This window comes from Salmo salar, chromosome 14 (assembly GCF_965601325.2).
Source record: "Salmo salar chromosome 14, fSalSal1, whole genome shotgun sequence".
Classification (NCBI taxonomy): domain Eukaryota; kingdom Metazoa; phylum Chordata; class Actinopteri; order Salmoniformes; family Salmonidae; genus Salmo; species Salmo salar.
Window position 1 is genome coordinate 68,973,893 of NC_138304.1, and position 24,632 is coordinate 68,998,524.

The following is a 24,632-nucleotide window of genomic DNA, read 5'->3' on the forward strand; positions in this document are numbered from 1 at the left end:
GTTGCCCTCGTTCTTGTTTTGTTTATTTCAAACCTGTGCGTGAGGCTGCATGCACACGCACTTCCAAGTCTTATCTGTGGGCTGAAATCTGAAAAAATTGCAGTGTTGCATTTGCATTTTAATTCGCCCTCAATCACGCGTGCTTGGTGTTGTCTGAAATTGCCTCCTGTTTTTCCCTCTTCTGTATTTATAGAGGCTCTCTGAGGCTAGCCTTAAATTCCAATCTGCCTGTTTTCGACAGTATATGAGGATTAGGCCTCTCTATCGTTCTACCTCTCTCTCTCTTTCTCCTGGCCCTTCTCTCTATCCCGCCCCCTCTCTTTCTCCCTCGGTCTCGCTCTTTCCCTTTCTCCTCCTGGCATATCCCTTTCTCTCTTTCCATCGGTTCCCTTGTTCATGGGTGCCCTGGGAATTAAAAGGCACACATTTCATTAGTGATGCCATGCTGCCACAGAATGAGCTCCGAAGCCTTTGGATAGCCACTGGAGTCACGGACCCTCCCTGCTACCCTCCCCCCACCTGTTCTTGTTCCCTCTGATATATGCAGCAGATCTACATGAACATAAGGTCATTCTGGCAGATGATGGGCCTTCAGAACAAACCAACTTCTCATACATGTATGCCTGGGTTGGAGTGAAACCGCCTCACACTCCAGATTTATTGAGTTTACCTTCTATCGTGTCAATATCTATACTGAACAAAAATATAAACGCAACATGTAAAGTGTTGGTCCCGTTTTTCATGAGCTGAAATAAAGGTCCCAGAAATGTTCCATACGCACAAAAAGCGTATTTCTCTCAAATGTTGTGCACAAATTTGTTCATATCCCTTTTAGTGAGCATTTCTCCTTTGCCAAAATAATCCAGCCACCTGACTAGTGTGGCATATCAAAAAGCTGATTAAACAGCATGATCTTTACACAAGTGCACCTTGTGCTGGGGACAATAAAAGGCCACTCTAAAATGTACAGTTTTGACTCCCAACTCAATGCCACAGACGTCTCAAGTTTTAAAGGAGCGTGCAATTGGCATGTTGACTGCAGGAATGTCCAACAGAGATTGTGCCAGAGAATTGAATATTAATTTCTGTACCATAAGCCGCCACAAACGTCGTTTTAGAGAATTTGACAGTATATCCAACCAGCCTCACAACCACAGACCACGTGCAACCACGCCAGCCCAGGACCTCCACATCTGGCTTTTTCACCTGCGAGGTCATCTGAGGAGGGTGAGGGAGGGTGCTGAGTGGTATTTCTACCATAAAGACCTTTTGTGGGGGGAAAAACGTATTCTGATTGGCTAGGCCTGGCTCCCCAGTGGGTGGACCGGGCTCCCCAGTGGGTCGGCCTATGCCCTCCCAACGCCCACCCATGGCTGCGCCCCTGCCCGGTCATGTGAAATCCATAGATCAGGGCCTAATGAATTTATTTCAATTGACTGATTTCCTTCTATGAACTGTAACTCGGTAAAGTCTTTGAATTTGTTGCATGTTGCGTTTATATTTTTGTTCAGTATATTATGATTTCACAGTAGATATCGATATGTAGTTTGAGGCGAAAACAGCTTTGCATGAAATGGATTTGTTTGGATGTGTGACAAATTGGTCTTGACGCTGGCTGATATGTAGGTGGTATTGCTTTTACACTAATTCCTTGCATGTTCACAATTATGCTCAGTCCCACATTGGCTTCATTTGTCCTTTATAATATTATTTTTATCCAAAATCGACTTAGTCATGCGAGCATCCATTTTTCGTATGGGTGGCCTCAGCGGGAATCAAACCCACGATCATTGGCTTTATATGCCATGCTCTACTGACTAAGCCACAAAGGACTTTGGGTCAGGCTGTTTAAAAAAAAAAAAAAAAGTATTTACTTTGTTGGAACGCTTAGAAAGTACAATGTTCATCCCCAGTTCCATTTTCGTAAAAATATATATATTTTTTATTGTCACATACACCAAATAGGGTTCAGTGAAATGTGTTGTTTTACAGGGTCAGCCATAGTAGTACGGCGCTCCTGGAGCAAAATAAGGTTAAGTTCCTTGACACATCGACAGATGAACGACACATCGACAGATTGACGGCTTGGGTATTCTAACCAGAAACCTTTCTGTTACTGGCCCTACACTCTAACCGCTATCTGCATCTGATTGGCAGATCTGAAAGGGAGTCGGGTTTTAGCATGCCGTGATTGGACAAAAGTCCCCCAAGAGTCTGTCCCTCCCTCATTCAGACCGAAACATTGGAGGGCTGTATTGAAGCGTAGAAATAGAAACATTTGTCCTCATTTTGGTCTCTCCCCCAGCCTAGGTCACTGACCCTAAATGACATGGTTGATAGTTGAGAGCATCTTTGACTTTCAATGTGCCACACACACACACACACACAGACAGAGCCACCTAGCAGGCCTGGCCTGGTCTTAGTCATCCTCATGTCAATGTATACTGTAATAGGAGCCTACATAAGAGGCTTATTCAAATGGCCCAATCAATCCATTTGGCTCAGCGATGGAGATTGGTGTAAGAGCCTTAGGCAGAGAACCATGTCGTTCTCTACTAGGCTGAAAACAAGCTGGTGCGTATGTTAATGAGCGACATTCTGTCTATGAGGTGCGTACATGCTTCCCCAAAGCCCCTACGTCCCTTTCAGGTGTTCTCATTGGTTCCTATGCGTTCCCCCGTTGTTGATTGGTCGACACAAACCCTGGGTCTACGGTAGAGCCCCTCAGAGGGGTGGTTGACCTCTGACCCCTGTGTAACGATGGGCCGATAGGTGTCAGGAGAGTACTGGAGGGCAGCCACAATCTGACCATTAACCCCCAGGAAGTCAACAAGTGCCCTTGAAACTATTCAGATGTTGGGACTAACCCCCATGGCCTATAGAGGAAGTTAGTTTACATAGAGGGGAGAGGTGACGTGATCCAGAGCTAGTGGATTGGAACATAAAGAAGCCATAGGAAGGTAGAACACTAGGGCCATTCTGTTTGCCGTATAGGAATATAACGACTGGTTGCATGTACAGTTCTTCGAAAGAAGACGATTAGGCGGCCAATACGTTAACCTTAGTGAACTATTCACCGAAATATATTTACAAAGGAATACATGTAGGATCAATCAGCATTGTACATCAGGACACACAACTTCAACAAGTTTCGTCTAGTGGTCTTCCAATATGGCTCCTTAGGCGTAGCCGAGTACATGATACAAATGTCTGTTGATTTGGCTTGTATATACTTTAGGTTGAACGGAATGGCAGCACTCATATTTGTCTGCTGTTACTTGCCTCATATGACAATCTACTGTACAAGTGATCAGGAAACAAGCGTGTCGACAGGACTATAATTATCCAGGCCATCTGGAGCAGTTCTGACAGTTTGTGCGTGAATGGTGGTGGACTTTTCTCCCTCAGCGGTAACAGAATCGACTAATTGCTGTCATCTGAGCCGTTGTGTTCATGTGTGTCACTAGGGGGTGCGCAGGCATTTCACAAGTGACAAGTAGGAGTGTATGAGAGTGACGATGTGTGTGTCACTGACTCCGTGGAAGGTGTTGCTATGGTCATTTGGCAGTTAATTTGATCTAAAGCATCCTACTATGAACACATAGGCTAGTCAGTATAGTATTTGTGGCCCATGTGGGAATCAAAACCACAACTTAGTGTTACCAGCACCACGCTCCAACCAACTGAGCTATTGGTGCCTCTACTAAAAACTTCCCTTGAACCAACCTTAAAGACATGCTCCGGAACTTTGCCGACTAATAATTGTTTAAACCTCCCGCTTGCGCTGGATGTGTCAATGTGTAGTTACATGCATAATCTATGAGCATAATTGCTGTATTACCTGAATTAGCCATGAAATCCCTAGCTTGAATGCGGATGTTTTTCTTGAAGCTGTGCTGCGCCATTCTCCTCCACGTGGGCCTGTCCCCTAGGAATTTAAGTTCAAGCCAATGAGCTTCAGCCACTCAGCATTTGAGTGAAAGCTAGCAAGATGCACACACAGCAAAGTGAGAGAGTGCGCATTGACGTGGTGCATATATCTCTCATATGTGACGTAGTACACAGTTTTTGGGGTCCACTTTTATATCGTGAGTGGTACTTTCAGAACTACTGGCTAAAAATAGTGACGCACCGATATGACATTTTTGGCCGATACCGATATCTGATATTTTCCCTGTCAGAAAAACCCCGATACTGATATTTCAAATTTTAACTGCCTTTTAAGCATTCTAGTACAGTTAAATAGTTAACACACACACATGGACGCTGAGGTCTAAGGAACTGCATCTCAGTGCAAGAGGTGTCACCACAGTCCCTGGTTCGAATCCAGGTTGTATCACATTCGGCCGTGATTGGGAATGCCATAGAGCAGCACACAATTGGCCCAGCGTTGTCCGGGTTTGGCCGGGGTAGGCCGTCATTATAAATAAGAATTTGTTCTTGACTGACTTTCCTAGTTAAATAAAGGTCACACACACCACACTGACCAAAATATATTTTGTTGGTATTTACCTATGTCCCCAAACATAATCAAAACCTATTTCCTTCACTTACTTGCTGTGCTGTTTCATTGTTCATTTGTTCAGTCGTTTCATTCTCAACCAGGATTTCATCATACATGTCAAGCAGTGAAGTTTCAGCTCTGTCTGTCCGTGGCCTCTCTTCCTCTGTGCACACTGTCACTGTGTCCGTTTCCATCTTGTCCAGCTGTGTCTGTAACATTTCACGTAAACCCTGTTTCTGGTCTGCATCGAAGTAGCGGTCCTTGTACATAGCATCGAGCATGGTGGCGACACAGGTGGCGACACAGTAAAGAGAGAATGCCACTGAATCGATTGTTCACAGCCTGTGTGGGCAGTTTTGTTGCCGGGGCAAACTGTTGTCAAGGGCAACGGTTTCATTCGCCAATGTGGGCCAGTAAAAGCATCCACCTCGTCGGGAAAAGGGGACATCTTCACTCCATAGAAATTAGTCAGCACTAACGTCGCACACTAGCTGCTAGCTAACTGGTTAGCTTAGCATTGGCTAAGTCAGAATGAGCATGCGCACTCCACTGTCATGTGACAGAATCGGTGGCGTTAGAATTAGGAATTAGAATACGAAAACTGCACTGAACAAAAATATAAACGCAACGTTTTTTTTGGTTTGTTTTTTGTAAAGTGTTGGTCCCATGTTTATGAGCTAAAAAAAAAAGATCCCAGAAATGTTACATGCGCACATAAAGCTTATCTCAAATTTTGTGCCCATTTGTTTACATCCCTGTCGGTTTTGTTCAGCAGACGTTTCAATGCCATGACAGAGGGTATCACGTCTGCTGCAGGCGCAGTTGATGAGCTTATTTCTCCAGTCAGTTGTTTGAATGGAGCTAGCTGGTGTGTTCATGTTTCAAACATGTTCTCAAATGCATTGAAATGGCAGCAGCGGTATGACAACCAGCATATTCATGAGTATGCAATACGACTTTCCTCAGTATGAAATCCTCGATGACCCACCCTGCTGTCAGACTCAGCATGCTCATATGGGGCTGATATCGCTTGTCCAAATTTCAGTTGTGAAGCTAATAGCAGTGACGCTATTACTGTGTAACTCCGGTAGGGCAACATCTGAAAAATAGTACAAAAAAATAAATAAAAAAATGTACCAGTGCTCGACCAGTCGGCGAACGCCAACATCACCCACGACAGAGAACGGTTGATTGTCAAGGGCAATGAATTCCATCATCTTGGCTTTAATGAATTTCGCCTTTGAGTTTTCTTACTCTTTCAACTGACTGCTTGACTTGTTGACTGCTCGATCCACACACCAGACATTGTGGGCTAGATTAGGAATGTTGTGTTGCACGTATAAGCGAAAAAATGTACATGGCGTCATTACATCATGTACCTAAGTTATGTAGGTATGCACGTCAGCTTTGACATTGGTTTTGCACATTGCCGTTAAACTAGACATCTGGCCGATACCAATGTTGGCATTTTTAGCTATTATCGGCCGATTCCGGTATGTTCACCGATATATCGTGCATCCCTAGCTAAAAAGTATACAAAAGTACCTTTTAATATATAGTAATTATATGCAATTTAGCAGACACTTTGTAAGGTTTAGTAATGCATGCATACATTTGACGACCCCATTTCTATAAGTAGGATAAATATACTATTTTAAGAAATATTACTGGATTTAATACCATTCCATTATCTGGCCCCAGATTAGAAAATAAACAATTCATCAAATGAGACCATCGTCACGGCAAGGATTTGTGGGTGTTGACAGTCATTGGTGCAAATGCAAAGCAAAAGTTCAGTGTCTCCCTGGGGATTGTGTGTGTGTGTGGGGGGGGTGCATAAGTGTGTGTTTGTGCGGAGGGAGGCAAAGAGACGTCAGTTGGTGCGAGAGTGCTTTATCTGTCATTAGACAAGCACTTTGATTCCATTACTGAAATTGAAATTGCCCGTTACCCAAACTGAAATTGAGTCGCGCAAATTATTTATTTTCCACCTCGACAATTAATGATGGTTGCCCGAGGACACTCCTTGGTATGTGTGTGTGTGTGTGTGTGTGTGTGTGTGTGTGTTTCCATGCAGTTGTTTGAGTGGTAGGCATCTACAGTTGGTTTGTGCGTCGTTGTGATTGTTTTTGGTCTTTGGACACACCCTTGTTGTGGTCTCCCAGCCTTCCCTTTTTTCCATGTGGTTCTTGTGGAGCGCACGCAGTCCTGTCCTGGAGGGATCCGTCTCTAGTCTCTTCTCCCGGAACGTTTGTGCTGATGAGGCTCACTCTGGTCTCGTTGAGTCAGTCCACCTGCATGGCTGCTCAGTGGAGCTTCGTCTCCTGTGACTGAGAGGTCAGTACGTCCATCTGGCCAGCAGCACCCAGGGTGTTGAGGGATTCTCAAACAATGCATGTATGCACTTACACAGTGTGAACTCGCGTACAGTCAAACACGTATACACACACATACACACACACTCGGCATCTACCCATTACACTGCTGAGCTCATCAGATTTTTATTTCCATCTCTGGAGCTGAGCATCAGGGCTGTGTGTGTGTGTGTGTGTGTGTGTGTGTGTGTGTGTGTGTGTGTGTGTGTGTGTGTGTGTGTGTGTGTGTGTGTGTGTGTGTGTGTGTGTGTGTGTGTGTGTGTGTGTGTGTGTGTGTGTGTGTGTGTGGCATTTAGAGTCCCGTTCTCATCATTGTCCTTCACTACATTTACACAGACTTGTTGTAGCGCAGACAGATGGTATTTCTAGCCTATCGACTCGCCCAGACGCCTTCCTACACCAGAGCTAGTTAGATTTCCTATTGATTGATTGGCTGTCAGCCCAATCGACCGGCCAGGTCACGGTGCCGCGTATTGATTGATGACTCCCTCTCCGCACTTCCTATCGGCGTTCGTCCCCTTGCCATCGTTCATCAGTGGAATGAAGATCAATGCGTCCGATAATGGCGTCGCCACACACCCCACCCCAGCCACCCCTCAGACTGGTCTTTCTGTCCAGGGGCCAGCCGGCTACACCCCACCCACCCCTCAGACTGGTCTTTCTGTCCAGGGACCAGCCGGCTACACCCCACCCACCCCTCAGACTGGTCTTTCTGTCCAGGGACCAGCCGGCTACACCCCACCCACCCCTCAGACTGGTCTTTCTGTCCAGGGACCAGCCGGCTACACCCCACCCACCCCTCAGACTGGTCTTTCTGTCCAGGGACCAGCCGGCTACACCCCACCCACCCCTCAGACTGGTCTTTCTGTCCAGGGACCAGCCGGCTTGTCCCGATCCATTTGTGGACATTGTTTACCTTTTACCCCTCTGTGTTATTTTGTTCATTCGTTCTCCCCCCCTCTTCTCGCCTTCTCCTCATCCTCCCTCTATGGGTTGTAATGGGAAGCTCTGTATTGGCTGATGCCTTTGTTCCCTCTTGAGCAGAGCAGACCAACCTGCTGGTTGTGTTGTTGGTACAGCACATCATAGAAGCAACATTCAGCTTGTACTGACCCTGTAGGCTGCTCTGAAAGAAGTGTGTGTGTGTGTGTGTGTGTGTGTTTGCATTCGTTTTAATACGTAGGCAGGTGGGTGGATTGTATCCCGATGACGCCTCGGATACAGAATCGCTGCTGCTCCGAATAAGCAGGGAAGTTGTGCATAGCTTTTTATATTGAATTCCCCGTCTTCTTCCCTGTCATGTGCGTGCGTTTCAACCCCGTGTCGACCTTGACTCGAGCAGGGCCGAAGGTACTATTCAGTCAGCTGTCAGTGAGCAGAGGAAGAGGGGGAGACTGAGGAAGAGGGAGAAATAGTGTGGGGTGAAGGAGGTGGAGACAGTCTAGTTTAATCTAAAGTAGATTCTCCAATTGAACTAGATGGGGAAAACAAAGTCAGCACAAGCCTTGGAGCTGGGTTCACTTATGTAACCACTCTGCTCTCTCACTGCTCCTTATAAGAGAGCGGAGAAAGTTAGAGGGAGGGGAGGGAGGGCTGGTCTGACTGAGGGGGTTAGCAAGACCAGGGAGGGAGAGGAAAATGGAGAACGAGGGAGTGGGGTAGAGGGAAAGGAGAAAAAAGTGAGGGGGCGAGGGAGAGATGCAGAGAAGGTGAAGCGAGGCGACAAAGGTGAGCATGAGAACAAGGGGGGGGGGGGGGGTGATTGAGAGAGAGAGTGCGAGTGTCACACACCCGACCCTAAAAGACAAACTGACTCTTGCGCTCTCGCTCTGACGCTACCGCTCCTCCTCCAATAGTACCTCTCTGTCCGGTTAAATAATGCATCATTTTGCTTGACTGGGCCTGTAGGAAATGGAAGGCACCACAACAGCGATACAGCCTCAATAATGCAGCAGTCATCTGAAAGGGTTATCAGGTCCTCTCACACAGAAAACGCTGCCCCCAACACGCGCCACCGCTACGCTGCTGCTCTGTTGCTGACATTTGAAACGGGACACCCAGAACTATAAGGGTAGTAATTATTAACTGTTTGCATATGGGTGCTTCCATGCATCGACCCACGTGTGTGCTGAGCTGTGCCGTGGCTTTACGTGGTTGTATGTGTCTATGCCCACTGCACTGCAGACGTGTCAGAATGCATCTCTTCATACACATGCCATGCATCAAATATGCATTATTTTATAGGTCAACCTTTGCCACTGCACTTTATTTCTCCCATGTCTAGCCATTACCCCAGCAGTACTCAAAGTCCTGCTCTCTTTCTCCCTTGCTCTTTCTCTCGCTTTCAACCTCTCTTTCTCTCTCTCTCTCCCTTTCTCTTGGTTATGTAAGCACATCCAGTGCCTCGGAGGGCCTAGACAGAGCCCGAGCTGAAGCCAGAGGTTTTCCTCCCTTCTGAGACACCCTGTCCTTTCCTGTCCTCGCTCTGAAGCAAGGCCATTACCACACTACACCGGGAGACATCGCTGTCTAGATCTCTCCCGTACCGACTGAGCCTCAGCTGACTTTGTGGAATTGTACGCCTATTCGTCGTTTTTAAACTCGGTTTGTTTAGATAGGACCATACTGGACTCCTCGTCGTCTCCGACCACATTAGTCCCCAGGCACCCTGGCACAGCTCTGGTTTATAATGAGCCTGGCAGGCTGCCTCAGCGTTTCCTATAGGTTCTCCCAGGAATTAAACCTGGCACCCCTCTCCTCAACGCTCCCCTGACTGCATCACCTCCAGACACTCAATTACTCCCCTTTAAGAATTCCCCTCCCAAACGAACAAAAAAAAGCATCAGTCTTTCAAAAGGGGAAAACAGACTATTTCCGCTTAGGCATTTGCTGCATTTTCCCCCAGTCCTCAGCTGACATCATAAGATCAGAGTTGGCGTGCTGATTCAGGATCAGTTCTTCACCTTTTAGATCATAATGAATATGTTTATATGGAGGTGGGGGGGGCTGATCCTAGATCAGCTCTCCTACTCAGAGACTCTTTGAATACAGGCCCAGGACTGCATTCAGAGCTGGTTGGTCAGGTGAGGCTGTGATACTCTAATCTCTCTCTGCTGGGGAGAGAACAGCCACAGACGATGCCTCTGAACACGTGGTCATTCACATTCAAGGCTGCTACCAGCCACCTGTCATATACCGTCATGTGGAATACAGTCCAGAGAGAAAGGGGTGAGCGAGAGCGAGCCCAAGGGAGAGGGATGGAGAGAATGAATGTCGAAAAAGAGATGGGACACAATTAACATAACAGCAACTGGACAGAACCCAAGTGTGTTGCCATGACAAAGCCTCCTAGCCACATAGCACTCGCGCTCATTTTAGAGTTAACACACTGAGGTGTGTTTGTGTGTGTAAAAAGCATCAGAGAAAAGGCAGCGCTCCTTAGACCCCATTATTGGAGATGAAAGTTTCATGATGTATATATCTAAAAAAAAATATATATATATATATATATATATATATATTCATTTTGCCATGGCTAATGCTGTGTGTTCTTTTGCTCAAACATAGTAACAAATTAAATACTGCAAAATTGATTGTTTTGGGGATTTTCTATTCTCCCTGACTTTGTAGCTTTTATTTTGTTGATTGTTAGTTCTCTAACATTGTTATTTAAAGATGCACTATGCAGACATCGCTCTGCCATTTCCTGGTTGCTAACATTCTAATAGTTAGCCTACTTTGAGTTTGTAACAAGCCAAGCAAGTATAGTGCAGAGCGGTGTTCACCAGAGAGCAAATCAAGTGCACCTATAATTCTACCGCCGGCCAATCAGAAGGCTCAGATCACCGTGTCCGCCTCGAGCGCACCGTAAAGTTAATTCGGTGAGATTACAAAACTTTTAAAACCATAACTAGAGACTCAACTAATACAGCAAAGAGCGGCTGTTTTGTGTTTAAGTTGTTATTCAGCACTGTCAACACTTTGTCCAATACCTTTATAAGCCACCGGCACTGCAGCTGTAATGAATGAGTGTAGCAAAGTGTTCCAATAAGCTTGCGTTGTTATTATTTGCGGCTTGTGTCTTTTTTAATATCAAGGACTATTTCACTTTCTCTGCTCACAGGAGTAACAACATGAATTGGTCCGTGAGGCAGAAATAATGTGGTGCAACTTGAGTTTTGCCGTCAGTCAACTGTCCCCTTTTCTCAGCTGAGGGACGGTTACTAGGCTGAGGCAGCCTCACCGCTGCTTCCTCCCTCCGCTCAGACTGACAATCGGATGCAGGCCTTCAGTCCAATAATACATTTAAAAAGCACACACACATATATGTATGTATATATATATATATATATATATATGTATATGTGCTTTTCTTTCAAAAACAAGGACATTTCTAAGTGACCCCAAACTTTTGAACTGTAGTGTGTCTGTGTACAGTCGTAGCCAAAAGTTTTGAGAATGATACAAATATTAATTTCCAAAAAGTTTGCTACTTCAGTGTCTTTAGATATTTTTGTTACTATGGAATACTGAAGTATAATTACAAGCATTTCATATGTGTCAAAGACTTTTATTGACAATTACATGAAGTTGATGCAAAGAGTCAATATTTGCAGTGTTGACCCTTCTGTTTCAAGACCTCTGCAATCCGCCCTGGCATTCTGTCAATTAACTTCTGGGCCACATCCTGACTGATGGCAGCCCATTCTTGCATAATCAGTTTGTCAGAATTTGTGGGTTTATTGTTTGTTCACCCACCTCTTGAGGATTGACCACAAGTTCTCAATGGGATTAAGGTCTGGGGAGTTTCCTGGCCATGGACCCAAAATATCGATGTTTTGTTCCCCGAGCCACTTAGTTATCACTTTCGCCTTATGGTGCTCCATCATGCTGGAAAAGGCATTGTTCATCACCAAACTGTTCCTGGATGGTTGGGAGAAGTTGCTCTCGGAGGATGTGTTGGTACCACTCCCTTGGCTGAGAAGCAACCCCACACATGAATGGTCTCAGGATGCTTTACTGTTGGCATGACACAGGACTGATGGTAGCGCTCACCTTGTCTTCTCCGGACAAGCTTTTTTCCGGATGCCCCAAACAATCGGAAAGGGGATTCATCAGAGAAAATGACTTTACCCCAGTCCTCAGCAGTCCAATCCCTGTACCTTTTGCAGAATATCAGTCTGTCCCTGATGTTTTTCCTGGAGAGAAGTGGCTTCTTTGCTGCCCTTCTTGACACCAGGCCATCCTCCAAAAGTCTTCGTCTCACTGTGCGTGCAGATGCACTCACACCTGCCTGCTGCCATTCCTGAGCAAGCTCTGTACTGGTGGTGCCCCGATCCCGCAGCTGAATCAACTTTAGGAGACGGTCCTGGCGCTTGCTGGACTTTCTTGGGCGCCCTGAAGCCTTCTTCACAACATTTGAATCGCTCTCTTTGAAGTTCTTGATGATCCGATAAATGGTTGATTTAGGTGCAATCTTACTGGCAGCAATATCCTTGCCTGTGAAGCCCTTTTTTGTGCAAAGCAATGATGACAGCACGTGTTTCCTTGCAGGTAACCATGTTTGACAGAGGAAGAACAATGATTCCAAGCACCACCCTCCTTTTGAAGCTTCCTGTCTGTTATTCAAACTAAATCAGCATGACAGAGTGATCTCCAGCCTTGTCCTCGTCAACACTCACACCTGTGTTAACGAAAGAATCACTGACATGATGTCAGCTGGTCCTTTTGTGGCAGGGCTGAAATGCAGTGTAAATATTTTTGGGGGATTCAGTTCATTTGCATGGCAAAGAGGGACTTAGCAATTAATTGCAATTCATCTGATCACTCTTCATAACATTCTGGAGTATATGCAAATTGCCATCATACAAACTGAGGCAGCAGACTTTGTGAAAATTAATATTTGTGTCATTCTCAAAACCTTTGGCCATGAGAGAGAGAGTGTGTGTGTGTGTGTGTGTGTATAAATATACACACACACACACACACACACACCCACAAACACAAAAGTGTGTATATATACACACTACAGTTCAAAATTGCTTAAGTCCTGTGCTTAAGTTTAGTTTTTGCTACTTTTACTTTCGGTTTTGTACACCAGATTCAAACCGCTGAAAAAACAATATTTTTGTTTATGGAAAATATATTTCACAGCGGTTTAGATGGTACAATGATGCTCTACACCAGTGGTCACTAACCTTTTCTGATTCAAGATCACTTTGAGTCAAAATGCAAGCTGAGATCTACCGCTCAGATAAAAAAATCTATGCAACATTAACCAATTAAAAACAGTTCTGTAGCAATGAGATTTGTGCAGTAGGCTATAGACCCAATACATACCCAATACATTATCACTGCATATTGGCTATGCTTGAATTGCTCAGCCAATGTTGTTTAGAAATCATTTAGAAATTATATTACAAATATACACACACACACACACACACACACACACACACACACACACACACACACACACACACACACACACACACACACACACACACACACACACACACACACACACACAACAATTCAAAAGTTTGGGGTCACTTAGAAATGTCCTTGTTTTTTGTCCACTTAAAATAACATCAAATTGATCAGAAATACAGTGAAGACATTGTTAATGTTGTAAATTACTATTGTAGCTGGAAACGGCAGATTTTATGGAATATCTACATAGGCGTATAGAGGTCCATTATCAGCAACCATCCCCCCTGTGGTCCAATGGCACGTTGTGTTAGCTAATCCAAGTTTATCATTTTAAAAGGCTAATTGATCATAGAAAACCCTTTTGCAATTATGTTAGCACAGCTGAAAACTGTTGTCCTGATTAAAGAAGCAATAAAACTGGCCTTTAGACTAGTTGAGTATCTGGAGCATCAGCATTTGTGGGTTCGATTACAGCCTCAAAATGGCCAGAAACAAAGCACTTCTTCTGAAACTCAGTCTATTCTTGTGAATGAAGGTTATGCCATGCGAGAAATTGCCAAGAAACTGAAGATCTCATACAACGCTGTGTACTACTCCCTTCACAGAACAGCAAACTTCCTCTAACCAGAATAGAAAGAGGAGTGGGAGGACCCGGTGCAAAACTGAGCAAGAGGACAAGTACATTAGTGTGTCTAGTTTGAGAAACAGACGCCTCACAAGTCCTCAACTGGCAGATTCATTAAATAGTACCCGCAAAACACCAGTCTCAATGTCAACATTGAAGAGGCGACTCCGGGATGCTGGCCTTCTAGGCAGAGTTGCAAAGAAAAAGCCGTATCTCAGACTGGCCAATGAAAAGAAAAGATTAATATGGGCAAAATAACACAGACACTGGACAGAGGAAGATTGGTAAAAGTGTTATGGACAGACAAATATAAGTTTGAGATGTTCGGATCATAAAGAAGAACATTCGTGAGACGCATAAAAAATGAAAACATGCTGGAGGAGTGCTTGACGCCATCTGTCAAGCATGGTGGAGGCAATGTGATGGTCTGGAGGTGCTTTGGTGGTAAAGTGGGAGATTTGTACAGGGTAGAAGGGATCTTGAAGGAGGAAGGCTATCACTCCATTTTGCAACGCCATGCCATACTCTGTGGACGGCGCTTAACTGGAGCCAATTTCCTCCTACAACAGGACAAAGACCCAAAGCCCAGCTCCAAACTATGCAATAACTATTTAGGGAAGAAGCAGTCAGCTAGTATTCTGTCTATAATGGAGTGGCCAGCACAGTCACCGGATCTCAACTATTGAGCTGTTGTGGGAGCAGCTTGACCGTATGGTACGTAAGAAGTGCCCATCAAGCCAATCCAACTTGTGAGAGGTGCTTCAGGAAGCATGGGGTGAAATCTCTTCAGATCACCTCAACAAATTGACAACTAGAAAGCCAAAGGGCTGCAAGGCTGTAGTTGTTGCAAATGGAGGATTCTTTGATGAAAGCAAAGTTTGAAGGACACAATTATTATTTCAATTAAAAATCATTATTTATAACCTTGTCAACGTCTTGACTATATTTCCTATTCAGTTTGCAACACATTTCATGTATGTTTTCATGGAAAACAAGGACATTTCTAAGTGACCCCAAACTTTTGAACGGTAGTGTATACAGTACCAGTCAAAAGTTTGGACACACCTACTCATTCAAGGGTTTATCTTTATTTGTACTATTTTCTACATTGTAGAATAATAGTGAAGACATCAAAATGATTAAATAACACATGTGGAATCATGTAGTAACCAAAAAAAGTGTTAAATAAATCCAAATATATTTTATATTTGAGATTCTTCAAAGTAGCCACCCTTTGCCTTGATGACAGCTTTGCACACTCTTGGCATTCTCTCAACCAGCTTCATGAGGTAGTCACCTGGAATGCATTTCAATTAGCCTCTACTGGATCAAGTCCCAAAATCGGGAGAGTTGTTGCTCAATATGCAATAATGTGACTAGAACGACATTGTAAACAACAGCCAACTTTCCAGGACATAGACATGTCTTATAGGGGCAGAAAGCTTATATTATTGTTCATCTAACTGCAGTGTCCAATTTACAGTAGCTATTACAGCAGGAAAAAAACATGCTGTTGTTTGAGAATAGTGCACAACAACAAAACACTTATCCCGGCAACTGGTTTGATACATTCACCTCTGAAGGTAAATAATGTACTTCCATTCAGTAATCTTGCTCTGATTTGTCATCCTGAGGGTCCCAATGTAGCGTAGTTTTGTTTGATAAAATCAATTTTTATATCCTAACACGATCCATGTTGTATACAGCATTTCTTATGAACTTGCAACAAAACAATCAATGTAATATAAACTGCTGAACACTGTTTCACCACGTCAAGTTCAGTTTCTGTGCAATCCTTAGAAGGCAACCAAACTTTGCTTCCTCATTCTGCATTACGAATTGGCTACACAAACACCTCTTTTAGCCCACGAAGGACAGATATTATTACACACCAATGAGACGGGCGGTGTTCACTCGATTGACTGTATCTTGGTCCAATGACCACCTATCGTTTTGAAACATAGCTAGCTAGATAGCCAATGAGCTGGGCTTTACATGAGTATGTGATGGTCCTTTGTATGAGTAAAAGCCATTGTGCTAAGCCCGCGTGCAACAAGATTCGTTCTCTATTAAAAATCGAGAGGATGAAGAGGAGTTTGAATTACGCACAGCTCGATTAGTTCTACAAAGTTTCCTGCAAAATTTAAGAAGTATAACATGGCTACTAAGAGTATAAAAGCTAAATCAAACTTCAAGTATACACATTTGGATGAGATTAATGCAGAAATTGACATTGAGAGTGACACGAGGAGTCCTGCCCGCAAGAAATGAGACGGTAACGTGACCCAATTTAGATCAGTAAGTAAAATATGTTTTTGCTTCTTGTGCTAATCCAGTTGTTTACATGGTTGCATATTCATTTAAGATAGGTCTTTGATTTCTATATGTGTATATAATATATAGACCTTATATTAGTATAGTCCTTATATACAATATATTAGTATAGTCTATGCATCTTATTGCCTATTGATCCACATATTTCATTATAGTATTCTCTCTCTCTCTCTATATATATATAAATACACACACACACACACACACACACACACACACACACACACGTGTTGTGTATATGATGTATTGATGCAGTGCTCACCCATAAAGGTTTAATACAATAAGTAATAGTAAACAGGGGTTCAAACTGTTAAAAAAATATGTATCCTCAAAAGTGGTAGACCTGTGGAATGCCATATTTAAGCCCTTCATCCCCCACTCATTCAAATGTAGGAACTGGGTTCTACAGTTTGACCCCACTGCTGTCTCTGGCTCCACAAAATGGAACACTAGTCACTTTAATAATGTTTACATACTGCTTTACTCATCTCATACTTATATACTGTATTCTATTCTACTATATTTTAGTCAATGCCACTCTGACATTGCTCAATCGAATATTTATATATTTCTTAATTCCATTCTTTTAGATGTGTGTATTGTTGTGAATTGTTAGATACTACTGCACAGTCGGAGTTAGGAACACAAGCATTTCACACCACCCGCAACAACATCTGCTAAATATGTGTATGTGACCAATACAATTTGAAGGGCCTATGTAGATATTCCGTAAAAACAAATCTGCCGTTTCCAGCAACAATAGTCATTTACACCATTAACAATGTCTACACTGTATTTCTGATCAATTTGATGTTATTTAAAGTGGACAAAAAAAGTGCTTTTCCTTCAAAAACAAGGACATTTCAAAGTGACCCCAAGCTTTTGAATTGTAGTGTGTGTGTGTGTGTGTGTGTGTGTGTGTGTGTGTGTGTGTGTGTGTGTGTGTGTGTGTGTGTGTGTGTGTGTGTGTGTGTGTGTGTGTGTAAAATAAATATATATTATGCTCATTTAACTGTGCCTCACAATTAATACAAAATGATATATTACCAGTGTGATCAAATACCTAAATATTTGTAATATAATTTCTAAATGATTTCTAAACAACATTGGCTGAGCAATTCAAGCATAGCCAATATGCAGTGATAATGTATTGGGTATGTATTGGGTCTATAGCCTACTGCACAAATCTCATTGCTACAGAACTGTTTTTAATTGGTTAATGTTGCATAGATTTTTTTATCTGAGCGGTAGATCTCAGCTTGCATTTTGACTCAGAAAGTGATCTTGAATCAGAAAAGGTTAGTGACCACTGGTGTAGAGCATCATTGTACCATCTAAACAGCTGTGAAATATATTTTCCATAAACAAAAATATAGTTTTTTCAGCGGTTTGAATCTGGTGTACAAAACCGAAAGTAAAAGTAGCAAAAACTAAACTTAAGCACGGGAAGCATAGAAATAGTGCACATAGAACAGCTCTACCGCTTCTTTGATTTGCTTTCAATGAGAATGACAGATATAGACCTTAGACTTCAGGTTCCCTAAAAAAGAACACATTGCAGCTTAGAAAATATATAGGTCCATTATCTTTTCAAAAAATATCTCTAATTTTTTACGCTTTTTGTATTTACAGGGTTGAATTTTTTTTTACCTTTCACTGGGACTCGGGGAGGGGAATTATTTTGTGTGTTTGTGTGTCTTCTGTGTATTTTACACTCATCCGTTTTTGTCTGCGCTCATGTGGCTGTTCATGTTCAACTGCATTTTTTAAGTCACTGTATATGAGTTTGTACACTGAACAAAAATACTGAGTTACAGTTCATATGAGGAAATCAGTCAATTGAAATAAATTAATTAGGCCCTAATCTATTGATTTCACATGACTTTGAATATAGATATGCATCTGTTGGTCACAGACACCTTGAAAAGAAGGTAGGGGCGTGGATCAGAAAACCAGTCAGTATGTGGTGTGACCACCATTTGCCTCATGCAGCGTGACATCTCCTTCACATAGAGTTGATCAGGCTGTTGATTGTGGAATGTTGTCCCACTCCTCTTTAATGGCTGTGTGAAGTTGCTGGATATTGGCGGGAACTGGAACACACTGTTAAACGTTGATCCAGAGCATCTCAAACATGCTCAATAGTGACATGTCTGGTGAGTATGCAGGCCATGGAAGCACTGGGACATTTTCAGCTTCCAGGAATTGTGTACAGATCCTTGAAACATGGGGCCGTGCATTATCATGTTGAAACATGAGGTGATGGCAGCAGATGAATGGCACGACAATGGGCCTCAGGATCTCGTCACGGTATCTCTGTGCTTTCAAATTGCCATCGATAAGATGCAATTGTGTTTGTTGTCCATAGCTTATGCCTGTCCATACCATAACCCCACCGCCACCATGGAGCACTCTGTTCACAACATTGACATCAGCAAACTGCTCCCCCACACAACCCCATACACGCTGTCTGTCATCTGCCCGGTACAGTTGAAACCGGGATTCATCCGTGAAGAGCACACTTCTCCAGCGTGCCAGTGGCCATCGAAGGTGAGAATTTGCCCACTGAAGTCGGTTACAATGCTGAACTGCAGTCAGGTCAAGATCCTGGTGAGGATGACGAGCACGCAGATGAGCTTCCCTGAGACGGTTTCTGACAGTTTACGCAAAAGTTCTTTGGTTGTGCAAACCCACAGTTTCATCAGCTGTCCGGTTGGCTGGTCTCAGACGATCTGCAGGTGAAGAAGCCGGATGTGGAGGTCCTGGGCTGGCGCGGTTACACATGTTGTGAGGCCGGTTGGACGTACTGCTAAATGCTCTAAATACTTGAGACACCTGTGACATTGTGTTGTGTGAGAAACTGTAATTTTTTTTAAAAGGTGGCCTTTTATTGTCCCCAGGACAAGGTGCATCTGTGTAATGTTCATGCTGTTTAATCAGCTTCTTGATATGCCACACCTGTCAGGTGGATGGATTATCTTGGCAAAGGAGAAATGCTCACTAACACGGATGTAAACAAATGTGTGCACAAAAGTTGAGAGGAATAAGCTTTTTGTGCATATGAAACATTTCTGGAATCTTTTATTTCAGCTCATGAAACATGGGACCAACACTTTACATGTTGCGTTAATATTTTTGTTCAGTGTGTGTGTGTGTGTGTGTATATCTCTCTCTCTCTCTCCCTCCCTCTACTTCTTAGTGTTGTCCTATTAGAGGGATAATGTGTGGACAAAAGATCTCCCCCTGGGTCATTGGCCTGCCTATCCCAGGCTCCTCTATGGCTGAGCCTCGGGCCTGCTGGTGTGGATGCAGCCTGATACATTGCTTGGGGGTTGCAGGGAGGACACTGGAACAACATGTGGATAATCCTCTCTATTGAACTTTATGGGGCTCATTTCATAATTCTCCCTTTCACTGGGACTCAGGAAGGGAATTAGGGGGGGGGGGGGGGTGTGTGTGTGTGTGTGTGTGTGTGTGTGTGTGTGTGTGTGTGTGTGTGTGTGTGTGTGTGTGTGTGTGTGTGTGTGTGTGTGTGTGTGTGTGTGGTGTGTGTGTGTGTGTGTGGTGTGTGTGTGTGTGTGTGTGTGTGTGTAAGGAGATTAGCACTGGCACCAGGTTGCTGTCTGCTTCGTCGCTGCTCTTCCCACTCCTCTCAGATAAACACGCTGTCGTACACTCTTCAGTGTGTGGCTCTCACCACTGTAGTGAAATGTATTTGAAAGGCAAGCAACAGACACACACACACACACAAACACACTATCGCTAAGTAAATGGCAACACAAAGAAATCTTTTACCTTTCACCCTTTTACACACCTACTGCCCTGCTAACAATTCCTGCCCTGGCCATGCTCTAGGAACCATTGTGAGGAGAATATGTGCCTTCGCTGTATTCATTGAACAGTGGTCTGTTAGTATAATCCTTCCATACAGCTGTCTCTCTTCCCTCATTCCATCCCTTTTGTCTTTACTTGTTAGCAATGTAGGGATATGAATTCATTGTCAGCAAGGCCGAGTAACTCAATTTAATCGCAAATGAGTAAACGATGCACAAGTGCCTTTTCAGGATGACGAAAGAGAGGCACTTACTGGTTAGATGGAACAAGGACTCTCTCCAGTTCATTTGTGTGTTTAGTACTAAATGCCCTTCTGTTGAATGCCAGGGCTGCCTGGCACGTCACTGCTGCTGCTGGAGGAGAGGACAATTCCCTTTCACTTTGTACCTGAGACAAATAGGACTTCAACAAAGGACTTCCGTTGACGTCATAGACGCCAGTGCCCTCTTTCTGAAATGAACCGTGTAGAATAAAAAGTTAGGCTAACAGCTGTATGTTCCTTGCTTTGCTGCTTAGTAAAATTGCCGTCAATGCGAGATTAGCAGTATTTTTCACCGTTTCAAAAGATTGTTTTATACTACCTGTCATAAATCTACTGATCAAAGGACTTTGTACATCTGACATTGTCATAACTCTGCGTTGACTTTCATCACATCCTCTTTGAAGGACACTAGCCACCCCCCATTGAAACCGAATCAAAACCACACAATTAAGATTCATGGCTTGACTCTGATATCCACATTGTCATAAACTAAATTATAGACAATTATTTATAAAATGATCCCCTGGAAATCTGTGTTTAGCTGTTGATATTGGTCACGGCCATTTCATTAGTCTCTCTCTCTCTCTCTCTCTCTCAAAGGCCCATTAGCATGTCTAACTAGGGTGTGATTATTCTGATTAGTCATTGTGTGATCAGAACACTGACTTTCCATACGCACTGCTGACTGGGGCTTTCAGATCCCGTTGCCTTCTTTATTTAGTCACTCTCTCTCACATGCTGGCAACTGTCATTCTGATCCCTTTACTCTTTCTCTCTCTCTGTCTCCCCCTTTCTCTCTCCCTTTCTTTCTCTCTCTCTCACCCCCTTTCTTTCTCTCTCACCCCCTTTCTTTCTCTCTCTCACCCCCTTTCTTTCTCTCTCTCTCACCCCCTTTCTTTCTCTCTCACCCCCTTTCTTTCTCTCTCTCACCCCCTTTCTTTCTCTCTCTCTCTCACCCCCTTTCTTTCTCTCTCTCTCACCCCTTTTCTTTCTCTCTCACCCCCTTTCTTTCTCTCTCACCCCCTTTCTTTCTCTCTCTCACCCCCTTTCTTTCTCTCTCTCTCACCCCCTTTCTCTCTCACCCCCTTTCTTTCTCTCTCTCTCACCCCCTTTCTCTCTCTCTCCCCCTTTCTCTCGCTCTCTCCCTTACTCTCTTCTCTAATACCGCTCTAAAATGCTGTGTGTTATCAGTGATAAACAGAGCCAGGCCCAGGGTGTAAAGGGGAGAACAATGCCAGTTTGGAAAAGAGTTCTCTCCAAGGATGTGGGGTCCAGGAAAATGTTCTGAGCACTGTCCAAGGTGCTGACGGGGCACATTATGCAAGCACCTCTGTCAAAGGCTGCTAAATATCAGTGGGTTTTTATGGAAGCGCTGCTGTCCAAGATTCTGAAGTATCAGTGAAGACTTGCTATGGTTGCTATGTGTCATCCGGTATTAATATTATAGATGCACTGTGCAAGGTTCTGTAGAATCAGAAAGAAACTGAAGTTGCTGTAGTCAGGCTGCCTAAATGTTGGATGGGTACTGGAGGGCTGTCCAAGGTCCTGAAAAGCAGTTCTGTATGTAGGTTGTCATGGCTGACAATGTGCTGTCCAAGGTCCTGAAGCGGCAGCAGTGGCTGTGTTGCTGTCTAGTGTGCTGAACCACTGCTCTAGCTGTGTTGCTGTCCATGGTGCTGAAAGCAGTTTCGACTCCGGATACCCTTTGTGTCCTTAATGCCCTGGCTTGTTTTCTAGTAGCTGCTGTAGTTTAAAGTTACAGGATAAAAACATGTTGTCCTACAAGCTTAATTCCTGAACAGATGCTGTCAATGCACTGATGAAAATATATTTGTATCACTTGGAAGTATTATGCCACGATGGAACTTTTGGGATTAGCCAAATCCCCAAAATGTATGTGGGCCGTTATTACTTTAAGTGCAGCTATTCAAGAGTGTCATCACCTCATTTTCATCTATGTTCTAAAGTGATGTCCAAGAGTCCATTTCAACTACAGTGGCTATTGCCCTCGTCCTTATTTCATGGAGAGATAGTGGGCACTGGGCATCCTATGGATTTGTAAGAAGTCTGGATTTTTGTAAACGCTCTATAATATGCACCGGTGATGTAATACGCGCAATCGAGACTAGTGACTAAGCTGATCTACTTTATTGAGGAAACATGTAGAAAATACATGTTTTATTGTCCCATACACCAGATAGGGTGCAGTGAAATGTGTTGTTTTACAGGGTCAGCCAGAGTAGTACGGCGCCCCTGGAGCAAATTAGGATTAAGTGCCTTGCTCAAGGGCACATGGACAGATTTTTTTCACCTTGTCATCTTCCTATGACTGTGATATGTGGTTGCTAATAGGAATGCCTCTGTAAGTCACTCTGGATAAGAGTGTCTGCTTGCTGACTGAAGTGCCTAATGTAATGAGACTGAGAGATGACGAGTGGTGTTGGATTCAGACTTACAGACGACGTGTAACGACATGCGTGCTGTTCTTCCACTGACCTAATGCTATTCTCCCTCTTTCTTTTTCCCTCTTTCTCTGTCTCTTGTCCACCTTTTTCTCTTCCAGTGGTCCTGCTGAACTCTAAAGAAACGCAGGCAGAGCTCGGTTGGACGTCGTACCCCTCCAATGGAGTGAGTGTACCAGTCCGTTATGTACTTTGAATATACATTTTTTACGTGTGTGTGTGTGTACATCTACACCCTTTGTGTCATGGAGTAGTCCATTTTGCTTCTAACTGAGAACAGTCCCCCCCCCCCTCCCCTCAGTGGGCACAGTTCCAGGGAGCACACTGCCCAAATGGACTGTTAGTGGACAGCTGGCCCCACCTCTCTGCCCCTCTGCGCTCCCACCCTCCCTCCCCATCCATTCATTCTGCCTCTCTCTGTCCCTCCCTGAACAAAACACAGCAGAGCTCATCACTACACGCGAATCAATGGCCTAATCCTGGACAGGACGTCCCCACACTCACCGTCCAGACACACACAGCCACATAAATTGTCCCTTCCGCTATCGATTTTGGCTTGTAAAAACCACACGCTAACTTATGAATGATGGATAATAGCCAGTGGCGGGACGTTTTTAAGAATGACTGAAGATTAAGTGGTTTTTGAAGTCACCGGCTACCCATTTATCTTCCCTCATAAGTTTTCGCACTAAAATACAAGACTATGGAGGATTTATTATACTCTTAATGAATCGATGGGGCTTGTAAGAGGCCACATGCTAAGTTATGAAGCGGAGATGAATGGACTTGGTCCAGTTCATATACCACAGCCAGACTGCTTAGGATGACGCGTACATTTGAAAGTCGTTCATACCCGTCTGTCACCAAAACCACAAGACGTAGGCATAGATAAACTACCCCAGTCTCATGTTGATAATATAACCGCAATATATTCATATAACGTATGCCATTTAGAAGATTCACAGTCGTGCGTCCATGCATTTTACGTATGGGTGGTCCCGGGAATCAAATCCACTATCCTAGCATGTGCAAGCTCCGTGCTCTACCGACTGAGCCACAGAGGACCACAAGTTGACCACAAGTCACAGCTAGAAAGCTAAATGTGTCCCGTGGCTCTATACAGCACCACTGAAGCCAGCTAGCCTTTTTAGAATGAAAGCGCGTCTGAGTCACGTTATGGCTGTGTCACCACGTAGACTTAGCAGCAGCCAGGACCATACTGTGACCAGATAGGCAGTTATAACCAATAAACTGCTTCTTCAACTGGTTCTCCAAAAAGGTCGATCTCCGTATCAGTCCTGACATCGGTTAATGTGTGCGTCAGACTGAATATATCATCACCGCTCACAAATTGAAGACTTTGTATTTTTCCCGACGGGCTGCACAGTGTCCCTGCGCGATGAAACGATGAGTTGTGCCTGGGATTGGCGGGAGGCGTGCGTGGTGGGAGAGGAGCCTAGCGCTTCAAGCACCGCGTTCACCAAGCGTCTCCCCTCTTATTCGTTAGGATTTAAACGTCCAAACTGATCTCGGATCGGCGTTCCTTACCCTCGAGGATTCATGAATATAGACCCTGGCCCCTAGTTAGGATGAATGGCCATAGACAGGATTTTGTCTGACCGTGCGACCTAACCAGGAACATCTCCTGGCTATTGGGATGTAAATTAAACGATACACAATACAGAATCACAATAACAGATATCAACATGTTCATTTGTTTGGCTAGCTGACGCAGTCCCGCTAGAGTATTTAGCAGAGCCTCTCCGTCGCTCGTTCAGCACGGACGGCGAGTCAATTTCACCTG

The 24,632-nt window shown here is 44.1% G+C and overlaps 1 protein-coding gene across 1 annotated transcript in view; it reads left to right on the top strand.

Moving 5' to 3' along the window:
- The window catches only part of LOC106570040 (ephrin type-A receptor 7), a 199,560-nt gene that overhangs the window by 16,990 nt on the left and 157,938 nt on the right, over nt 1-24,632 (top strand). The window contains exon 2 of the mRNA XM_082961406.1: nt 22,930-22,994. Within this exon, the coding sequence (XP_082817532.1) occupies nt 22,930-22,994 (65 nt within the window). The remainder of the gene's footprint in view (nt 1-22,929; nt 22,995-24,632) is intronic.